The 10,160-nt window shown below is 35.3% G+C and overlaps 2 protein-coding genes across 2 annotated transcripts; one reads left to right on the top strand and one right to left on the bottom strand.

Annotated features, from left to right (window-relative positions):
• Nucleotides 1-3,930: 3,930 nt before the first annotated feature.
• LOC102624130 (expansin-A4-like) lies at nucleotides 3,931-5,613 on the top strand. Its single transcript, XM_006481117.4, has 3 exons — nucleotides 3,931-4,414; nucleotides 4,529-4,841; nucleotides 5,073-5,613. Exons 1-3 carry the CDS (start codon nucleotides 4,261-4,263, stop codon nucleotides 5,374-5,376), a joined length of 771 nt encoding a protein of 256 aa, XP_006481180.1. The 5' UTR covers nucleotides 3,931-4,260; the 3' UTR covers nucleotides 5,377-5,613.
• Nucleotides 5,614-5,795: 182 nt separating this feature from the next.
• LOC102623843 (MACPF domain-containing protein CAD1-like) lies at nucleotides 5,796-9,950 on the bottom strand. Its single transcript, XM_006481116.4, has 7 exons — nucleotides 9,272-9,950; nucleotides 7,958-8,193; nucleotides 7,669-7,864; nucleotides 7,485-7,562; nucleotides 7,130-7,313; nucleotides 6,871-7,034; nucleotides 5,796-6,588 (listed from the first exon to the last, which is right to left on the bottom strand). Exons 1-7 carry the CDS (start codon nucleotides 9,527-9,529, stop codon nucleotides 5,959-5,961), a joined length of 1,746 nt encoding a protein of 581 aa, XP_006481179.1. The 5' UTR covers nucleotides 9,530-9,950; the 3' UTR covers nucleotides 5,796-5,958.
• Between the last annotated feature and the right edge of the window lie 210 nt (nucleotides 9,951-10,160).

The raw sequence follows: 10,160 nt of genomic DNA, 5'->3' as shown, positions 1-10,160 counted from the left end.
TATTTTTAAAAATCTCTATTAATTTTATTATTTAAATATTTATTTATTTACCTATCTAGTAAAAAAGAGAGTAAAAAATATATTATTTTTCAATAAATTCTTTAAATAGAAATAATTTAATTATATTTTAATTAAATAAATATTTTTTCAAAAGAAAAATAAATAATAATTAAAATATTTCTCTCTCTAATAAAAATTAATAAAATATAAATTAAAGAACGAAAAAATTACCTTACAAAATTAAAGAGAGATAATTATTTTTTATTTAAAAAATTTTAATTACAGTATCTTTTGAAATCTTAAATGATATTAATATAATTTTTTAAATAAATAATAAAATTTTATTTAAAAAGATGTTCTAATACTAAAAAAAATTAAAGTCGAGTTTCTACATATATCGGCTAAGATATGTCAATTATATGTCAATTCATTATTAATTACAAATAACAAAAAATCAACGGTGGTTTGAATGTTTCAAGTTTTTTCCTCCCGACGCAAAAACGGCAAATCGAGAAGTTTGCACGTAACACTGCAACGTGGCAGAAATCTGATGGAGTTGGTCGGATTTCGTACGCGAAGGTCTCTTGAAATTAATTAATAGTAATATCACTTCATGTCCGCTGGGAATGGTTGGGACATGGACGTGGACACGTGGTCCAAATTCGCTGTCCGTCCCATGAAATCGAGGACACCGTACCTTGACAATCGAGTGGCCCATTATCGGTGCCGCATCTTTATGGGAGTACTGATATTTAAATTCCTTTTAATGGTAGGTCTTCACATTTTAATTTATTCTATCCATTTTCAAAATCAATCTTATTTAAAAAATAAAAAATATAGAGCCCTTTTTTTTTTTTTTAACCTTTCTCCTATCCTGTCTCCCTCTCTCAATCTAGTAGATTATCAAATTTCTTTATATGTTTTTTTTTAAAAAAAAGTTGAAATTTTTTAATAGATTAAGGGATTAATATCAAATACGGAAAAGAATCAATTTTATATTGTTGAGCATAAATCATTCAAAGCCAAGAAGAAAGAATGAAAGGATATATATCAAATAAAAAACAGAGGAAATAAAAACAATTAAAAAAAAAAAAAAAACTCACACACCCTCTCTTATTGTAAGCGATAGTAATTTGTTTATTGAAGCATTCACTATGATGAGAACTCTCTTTATTGTCGTTCTCAAATTTCAAAGGTGAATTATTGAAGGTTTCTGAAGGTCAAATATCTCCAGCTTCTGTCGAAAATGCAACCCTAGAAAATGACAAAATGATTCGAGAAGAAGATGAGGAGCACATCAAAGCAGTGTTATTCTCTACTTGAAACTCTAACCTAACCCAGTTATGCTCCCAAAACATTTATATGTGGGGGAAAAAAAAAAAAAAAACCGCGCCAGCCCAGTTAAATTAATAGTGCAGGGTTTTGGTCCGGGCGACGTTGTATGTGGCAATTTATGATTGAAGGCTCCCCCAATTATGGGACGGAAGAGAGTGATACGGAAGACCCCCCAGTAATTTTCTAAGCAGCCTCCCATCTCTTCAAATGTACAGCTTGGGTAAGAGTGACTAAGTGCGTCCATTTCGGTGTCGGATTCATTGAACAGTAGGCCTGTTAGCATCCCTCTATACTCTTGATAAAACTCCCTCGTGTACAATTACAGTAATAACCTTGCCATTGAATTACTTACTACAGAAGAAAAGAAAATTTGCCATTCAATTACTTCCTTTAAAAAAAATAATTCCATGAAATTACACCCCTTATTCATTTTTGCCTTTTATCATCGTTTTTTTTTTAGTGATATAGAAATAAATTAAACAAAATTCCATAGACTGTAAAGAACCAAAAAAAAAAAAAAAAGTCACCACCATGAAAATCAGAAGGCCGAAATTCTGGGTTTAGTATATAGTAGAAAGTAAAATTAAAAGAAAAAAGTTAGAGAGAGAACTAGATTTTATTAATAGAAACCTTGTAAGAGTTGTTTAATATTAATTTAAGTTTCTTTCAAGAATGATAAGTTATCTTACAAAGAAAGAGATTTATGGAAACTGGAAAGTTTATTAATGATGAAACTTAAAATTAAGAAAATTAATTAGTTATTTAATTCCATTAGTGTTGGGAGTTTGTTAATCATATATGTGAGAATCGTTTGTAGTTGCACACTTGAATTTGTAGAAAGAGAGTCTCATTAACGAATTCCAATGAAACATACAAATGAAGGGTTAGTCGTGAAATAAAAACTATGTGCATTTAGAAGTGATGTAATATTCGTATAATTATAGTGGGGTAAATTTGGTTATTTATAAAATGAGTGGCCCCTCTTAAAAGTCAAAATACCTTATTTCTAAAGCTTACTCTTTTTTCTTTTTCTCAAATGGGTTACGATCTACATACAACTATAATCTATTGTGAATTTACACTTTATAATTCATTTTGAAAGTTCACCAAGTATAACTTAAAAATCTACATTTATTAAGAAATAAGATCTCTATCCCAATGCATGAAGATATAATTCACTTTAAAGGTCCACTAAGTATAGCTTGAAAATCCATTCTTCGAGATCTCTATCATAATTAATATATGAAATATCTCTATCTCTATCGGAAAGGATCTATATCCCAGTACATAAAAATATAATTCACTTTAAAGGATTGTAAATATAATTTAAAAATTTATACTTCGAGATCTTTGTCCTAATATATGATATATATCTATCTCTATCCATAAAACACGAGAGAGAGAGAACTTTGATTCTTCAAGTGACGACTCGAATTAAAGCTCTCACCTTTGGTGAGAACAATGGTTACCACCCAGATCAAAGGCCTAGTCGGCAGAATTCTAAATTTCTGTCAAAACAAGCATATTCCACCTACTCCATTTTACTTCATGTTGTTTGCCCTTTAGGTGAAATATTTTCTCCCTCCAAAGTAAGTAGCCAGTGAAACTGTGATTGTTGCAACTGGACCATTAATGGCAGAACCAACTTTGCGAAGGGAAGGTGCATTTCGTTCAAAATTTGAGGAGGCTGCATTACTTACTTACAAGAAAGATCATGCAGCATTTTCTGTTTACACATGAACCCCCACGTAGTAAATCATATTAAATGAAATCATATTAAAGTCTTTTTGTTTTTTGTTTCGGGTTGTGATTATAATGAATGAAAGCAAAAGAAGATGCACCAAATATTGAACATCAGAAGATTTTCAAAATCAGAAAAAGGCATGAAACCCGGCTACACATGCACAGCCCAGCAGGGACACGTCATCACCACTCTCTTATTTTGGTCGGCCAGCATGTCAACGACCACCCAATCAATATGGGTCACATGTCACTTAAAAAGACCAAAAGTTAGCTGATGTGTCACTCTCTACTCTCTGCCACGTTCATACGAGCTCCCTCCCGTGAACTTTCAAACAACCAATAGGATTTATCGTTCCTGGTCTTTCTATCATAGTCAAAGAACTAATCTAATTTTATCAATATTATTTGATTAATTTTAAACTTGTTTAGGGCATGCTCGTGATCCTCGTATATTTTGCTTGATTGCTTCATTTTCAAAGAATATTTGCAAAAAGATTTTTATAAGCGATCACTTGTATTTACCATTACTGCTCAACTAGACATCCACATATAATTGAAAAAAAAAAAATTATCGATGCTATTTCATAACACCGAAAAACCTTAATCACAAATATATCATGAACTATTCTCGTAAAACTTAGTGACATTATTAGTAAACTTTTTTTTAAAAGAATAATAGAGCTGAAAGCAGAGGGCTAATTCTGTAATTCACATACTATTATCGTTGACTTTTTTTAAAAAAATTTTAACTAAATTAATCGGTCACCGTTTACCATTATCATATTCCTCATCAATAAGTCAATAGAATGATAAGATTAATATAAAAAATAATAAACAATGGCGTAGGGAAAATGCTTGTGATAAGAGAAAAGAGAGAATTATTTGGCCCTTTTTGCTGTAACGCAGGCACGTACTTTTTTAAGCTTTCATGATGTACTCCTTTAATTAATTTTAATATCAAAATTTTAAAAAAAAAAATTTATTTACCTGGGCAGTTAGGTCGGCACAAACGTGATAACGTTTTCTCTCATAAAAAAAAAAATAATAATAATAATTCAATTCGCCTCTTGGTCTCTCAGCATGATCACAGATAAATAGCCTCTGCTTCGTTTATTTTCTGTCAAGCCTTGGTCTAAGCAGCAAAATATAATCGATCAACAGAAGCAGAAGCATATAATCACAATGGCCACTAAAGCTAATGCCATGAAAAACTTTCTATTTCTTGTTTTGTTCTTTTTCATCAGCATTTTTGTTCACGCTATAAATGGGGACTACGGTGGCTGGCAAATTGCACATGCCACATTTTATGGTGGCAGTGATGCCTCTGGCACAATGGGTGAGCTCTCATTTGCATTTTCCATTTCTTTTCCATAGCTAATAGGTATATATGTGTGTGCACTTAGTTATATGTATATATTAATGATTATTTACTTTATAATTAAATTTCTAGGGGGAGCTTGTGGGTATGGAAACTTGTACAGCCAGGGTTATGGCACAAACACAGCAGCTCTAAGCACGGCTCTGTTCAACAATGGCTTGAGCTGCGGTGCATGCTATGAGATACGTTGCGCCAATGATCCACAATGGTGCCTCCCTGGCACCATCACTGTGACTGCCACCAACTTTTGCCCTCCTAATTATGCTTTGTCTAATGACAATGGCGGCTGGTGCAATCCCCCTCTTCAACATTTTGATTTGGCCCAGCCTTCTTTCTTGCACATTGCACAATATCGAGCTGGAATCGTCCCCGTCCTCTTCAGAAGGTATTTTTGTAGTTGCTTGCTCCAAAAACTTAAGCTGTCAGAACGAGTCCTTCAGGTAAAACTAGACTTGATATTGTTCAAGTCTTTCTATTATGATTTGAAACTAATGCTTGCAATCCAAGCAAGCACCCCAATTTCCTAAACATCGCTAAAAATCAGTGTCGTCGTCGTCATCATCATCGTCATCATTATTATTATTATTGTTCTTTAAATTTTTGGTTTGTGATGCAGGGCACCATGTGTGAAGAAAGGGGGCATAAGATTCACCATCAATGGTCATTCATACTTTAACTTGGTTTTGATAACAAATGTGGGAGGTGCTGGCGATGTGAAGGCTGTGTTCATCAAGGGGTCAAAAACAGGGTGGCAAGCAATGTCCAGAAATTGGGGCCAAAATTGGCAGAGTAATTCTTACTTGGATGGCCAAAGCCTCTCCTTTAAAGTTACCACAAGTGACGGAAGAACTATTACCAGCTACAATGTTGTGCCTGCGAATTGGAAGTTTGGGCAGACTTTTGAAGGAAGTCAATTATAGAAATTTTGCATGTTTTCCAAATATGTTTTTATTGTAAAGCAGTACGGGAAGGGTTTATGCAGAGGTGACAAATGGGCACCCGCTGGGCTTATGTGTGACGATGGTTTTATTTGATCATTTATGACCTGCAATTGGGTTAAATTAGCAAGTTGTGTGTGTTTTGTATAATACCAACTCTGTCAAACAGAGTTTGGGTTGATTAATAAATGCCACTTTGATTTAGTAACTTCAATTGAATATCACTGTCTCACATTCTCCGTCTTTTGATATGTTATCCCCCTTTTTTGGGTCAATTTGTAAGCAAATCGTTTTGTGGTTGATCTCTGAATCCCTTCGTACTTGAGAAGAAGCTGGCATTGCTTCAAATTCACAGAATTTCTTAGGGAACAGGAATTTGCCACCAAAAATGGAAGAGTGCATGTTCAAAGCCACTTACATTACACATCCTCCAGCACCTCAACCATTCAACTCAGTTCATCAAAATTGGATCTGTTTACAGGCATGATGAACACAAAACCTTATGGATCTAAACACCACCTTTTTCCTGCACACTATCATTCAAAAACTAAATAGTTTATACACTCAATAATTGAGCAAGGAGTATTTGACTCTCAAAACAATTTTGCCTTTCTCAACCCCAAGTTTTCCGCCTGTCACCAACCAGTGACCTGGAGGATCTTGTGGACCTTTGGTCATCTCAGACATGTCAATCAATTTCACCAACTTGTTGCCTGCAATGTTTTCTCTTGAACCTGTACTAGAGTCAGCAGAGTTGGCGGTTCCTGTGGAAGCAACTTTTTTAGGCTTGTCATTTGGAGAATGGTCCCATAGAGATCTTCGTATGGTGCATCCTGGTAGCCGAGAATACAAAAGCTTCATGTACAAGACATTTTTTGAACCAAAATCCCATACTCCGAGTTGAGCTCCAGTGACTATGTAGACCCCAGAGAGGTCATTAAAAGTTTCGGGGTTCTCAATTGGTGCAGTGCTCACATGAGAAAAATTCTTCCACTTTACTGGCTCAAACCATCGACTGTCTTGCTCTTCGGGACCCTGCCACTTTGGAGCACCAATTGCCACATGGGTGTCCCAGTAGCGAAACAAAATCTTTGGAAGAGATGCCAAGTGCTGAAGATGAATACTTAATCGATTCTGCTTGGCTCCTTCCAGACATAACTGCAAGCCTGTAACAGGCTTACGACCAACTGATATCTGCATTTTCATGAATCCAAAGTTAAAAGCAATCAAATGATCTGCTGTTCAGCACATAAATGACAACCTTGGTAGTTTAAACTATTAGTGTTATGGAGATAATTTCATTCATTCAAGTTTTTAGAAAAGTCAGAGTGGAAAAACTATTAGGTCATACAGAAGATAGTAAAACACCAGATACAAACTCTGGTTGCCACAGCAAATGCAATGACATGATTCAATTTTCTTGAAGCTACCAAATACTACCTAACATCATATAGAGTGAGCTAATAAAACCTTTACCTGCTCTTGGCTGATGTAAAGCTTTTGCCCCATCATGCTGAATTGCAAAGATGGGCAAACAGGTTCCTTCCTCGGTTGGCCAGGAATCTTGTTCTGTACAGGAGCCCACACCCGAGGGATCTGAAACTCTAGAAAATATCTAAGCTCTTCAATCTGAGGCTTGCCTGTGCAGAAAATTTTTGAAGCTAATGGTTAGAATTATTTGCACTGCTATTAACAAAGCGCATGAGCCTCTATTACATTGTGTCAACTGTCTTACATTCAAGATAGAGACCAATAGCACGAGTCAGATGCTCCTTTCCAGTTATCCCATCAAGCAGAGCAGTGATAGGAAAGAACGTCATCTCAATGACATCCGGAGAGGAACGGACGGTTCTTGCCCATTGTCTGTGGTTCTGCTCCAGATCATCACCTCCCCTTCTCCGGAAAATGACTGTAACATCCTGCATCAATGAGAGTTCCAGAAAGTTCTGAGTTCAAGACTTCACGGTAATTTAATAACAAAATATAAGAGTCATAGAAGAATAAATAGACAATACTCTAAAGAGAAAATGGATCATTGGCATATAAAGTAAAATGGGAATTCTGAGAATAATAATAGGAAGTCTACATACTTCTTTCCCCGTAAGATATGGCGCACTTGTTGGTTGAGGGTATATTCCTTGGCTGTTGAATAAGCCAGGATCAAGACCCTGCAAACTCAAAAGTTACAAATAGTAAGTCCTTGAGGATTAAGAAGTCACAGTATTATATGGAAGGAAGACCAAATACAAAGAGATATTGGGAACGGGAACTAGCCTTATCCTTCAATTTCAATTGACCTGAACTTGTGAGACTGTCCTTGTCAGAGAACCTCTGATTTCCAACATCCTGAACATAGGTTTTAATCTCCATGGTTGACAAAGGTGATGACTGATGTTGTTTAACATATATCACATCTTTACCACCAATAGTCACTGATGTTATGACGTGAGTCCCAAAATTTTCAATAAAGCTGTCAACAGGAAAAAATATATATATATATATTTAAGTATGGTTCCAAACTAAATTAACAAAACTTTCCTCTTACTGATTCAAGCATCCATACCTTGCCAATGAAGGAGGGTCCCAAGATGCTGGGATAGCCCGTTTTACATTTTCTTGCAAGACTAATGGAGATTTAAGCTCAACTTTGGCAAGTGGAATATAAAACCCATCCATTGACAATGTCTTTGTGGCTGCGGCATCAATATGCTTTGAAGCAGTGAAGCTAAATGCAGCATTGAAACTTCCAAGAGGAAAACCTCCAGAAAGATTAGCCTTCTCATTAAAATACTCTACCATCTGCAGTTATTGATTGCAAGAAACATATTAGAATGAAATAAAACAAAATAAATAATGAAATATGCTACAAACAGCACTCTTAAATTTTTTTAAAAAAAAAACTCCTCTCTGATTTGCATTTCCATCCTGATGCCAACAGAATTTAGCAAAGTCCTCCTCTCACCCTTCCTTCTCCCACCACCCTCCCCACAAAACAGCCAAGCCAAGTTTCTAGGTTCATAAACTATGCTTGGTTAAAACAGAATCATTTCTAAGCCAATTTTCATGGGGGAAGAAAAAAAAAAAAAAAAACTCGGTTACTCTAATCCAATGTCTATTCACATATATTTTAATTTGTCTGCTCCCAAGCTACCCAACAAATATGGTTTGGTATCCATGTCAATGTCTGAAACTAGTGGCACTGAATGCCCATCAGTACTCTCAACAAACTACTTGTCATCCATCATTGAATTCCATCAGATGTCAAATAAAAATAAGAGTGCTTCTTAAGTGCCATGAAGCTATACTGCAAAATGCTTGCCTCAGATTGGACTGGTTCAATCTTAATTCGTCAAGCGTCTAACCTATTTTCTTCTTCTTGTAGCCTCAACAGAGCTAGAAAAATGAGCTCGGGCTCAACCTGTGAGGTAGTTTCCATGAATAACCAGAAACCTACTCCCTTGTTGCTAAAGAGCTGCTAGCTCTTGGAACAATTCAACACATTCCAAATACGAATTCCCGACAGAAATTATAATTCTGATTGACATAGGAGGCAGCTTATATAGGGCAGTAAACTAGAGTGATGACGATGGAGAAAATGATTATAACAATATATAACTCAAAAAACTTCAAATCACTCGGTTGTAAATCATTTTTTTATCAATATGAATGTCCAATCACCAATTTGCCTTTGAATCAACATCTCTTTCTCCAAGCAAACAAATAATTAAAATTTTAGAGAAAGCCGGCATCATTTCAACACCAGCCTAAACACAATTCTCGAACACCTAACTCTAATCTCAGAACATGAAACAACAAAAACCAATACATATTGCGTTAATTAGACAAAAAATTGAAAGCAGAAAAATAACAAACTTACCTGAGGATAAGTACAAACCCCAGAGCTCTGCCTTCCAATAGACTCTTGAGAGTTCTTAATGTCCCTAGAAACATTAGGCACAACTATTTCATCATACAAAAACAGATCCTTCTTATGTTCTTCATCAACCTCAACTACTCTAGAGCCTGCAACGCCTTTACAGTACAACAACCTCGTGTCAAAATTCACATCAAAACCTCTCCCCAAAGCCTGCACTGAGTTTGCAGCTGTGTGCAAAGCTGCTGCATTTTCATCCATCTTTCATCAAACCTTAGGCGAACCAGAATCCGACCCAGGTCCCACGACACACCGAATTCAGGTCGGGCAGCTTATTATCATCAGCAAAGCCTCGAAATTTCGAAACTTGAAGCCAATAAAAAACAGACCCAGTTCCTTAAACACCCCAAAATCAAAAACCCAGTTCTTGGTTTAAGTAAAATAATTGATCATTAACATCAACAAACTTGTTGACTGATGAAAACTTTGAACAAAGATACGGAATTTGAATCTCTTCCAGATCTTGAATCGAATGATAGATTACCTATATAATCTCAGCAATAGCTATATCTACTGTGTCTTGTATGTATATGATTCCCTCTTTCTTCTTCTACTTTAGGTAACTCAAGGCATTGACTCTTAGAGTCATTAAAAATTTTACAGAGGAAAAAGATATGTTTTACACTTTTGGCGTGTAAGTTTTGTCTAAAATGTTGACCTTTGAATTGCGCTAGATATCGGATGAAGCGAGCGTTAGATGTGATCCAACGGCGGTGATGTAATGAAGAAAACAACGGATTAATTTACTTTTGATTTCTTGGTCCACGATGACAGTGACAGGTTTCTTTATAGAGAGAAAAAAAAAAAAAAAAAACTAAATTGGACTACTGTA

Source organism: Citrus sinensis, chromosome 6 (genome assembly GCF_022201045.2).
Source record: "Citrus sinensis cultivar Valencia sweet orange chromosome 6, DVS_A1.0, whole genome shotgun sequence".
Classification (NCBI taxonomy): Eukaryota; Viridiplantae; Streptophyta; class Magnoliopsida; order Sapindales; family Rutaceae; genus Citrus; species Citrus sinensis.
This window is presented reverse-complemented; position numbering and strand designations above follow the sequence as displayed.

What these genes read in the sequence shown, in the direction of transcription:
- LOC102624130 (XM_006481117.4), top strand. Translation starts at nt 4,261, where the DNA reads ATGGCCACTAAAGCTAATGCCATGAAAAACTTTCTATTTCTTGTTTTG. An exon ending in TGATGCCTCTGGCACAATGG is followed by an intron (nt 4,415 to 4,528) that starts GTGAGCTCTCAT and finishes TTAAATTTCTAG; the next exon opens with GGGGAGCTTGTGGGTATGGA. An exon ending in GTCCCCGTCCTCTTCAGAAG is followed by an intron (nt 4,842 to 5,072) that starts GTATTTTTGTAG and finishes TTTGTGATGCAG; the next exon opens with GGCACCATGTGTGAAGAAAG.
- LOC102623843 (XM_006481116.4), bottom strand. Translation starts at nt 9,529, where the DNA reads ATGGATGAAAATGCAGCAGCTTTGCACACAGCTGCAAACTCAGTGCAG. An exon ending in GGGTTTGTACTTATCCTCAG is followed by an intron (nt 8,194 to 9,271) that starts GTAAGTTTGTTA and finishes CAATAACTGCAG; the next exon opens with ATGGTAGAGTATTTTAATGA. An exon ending in CATATCTTACGGGGAAAGAA is followed by an intron (nt 7,314 to 7,484) that starts GTATGTAGACTT and finishes TCATTGATGCAG; the next exon opens with GATGTTACAGTCATTTTCCG.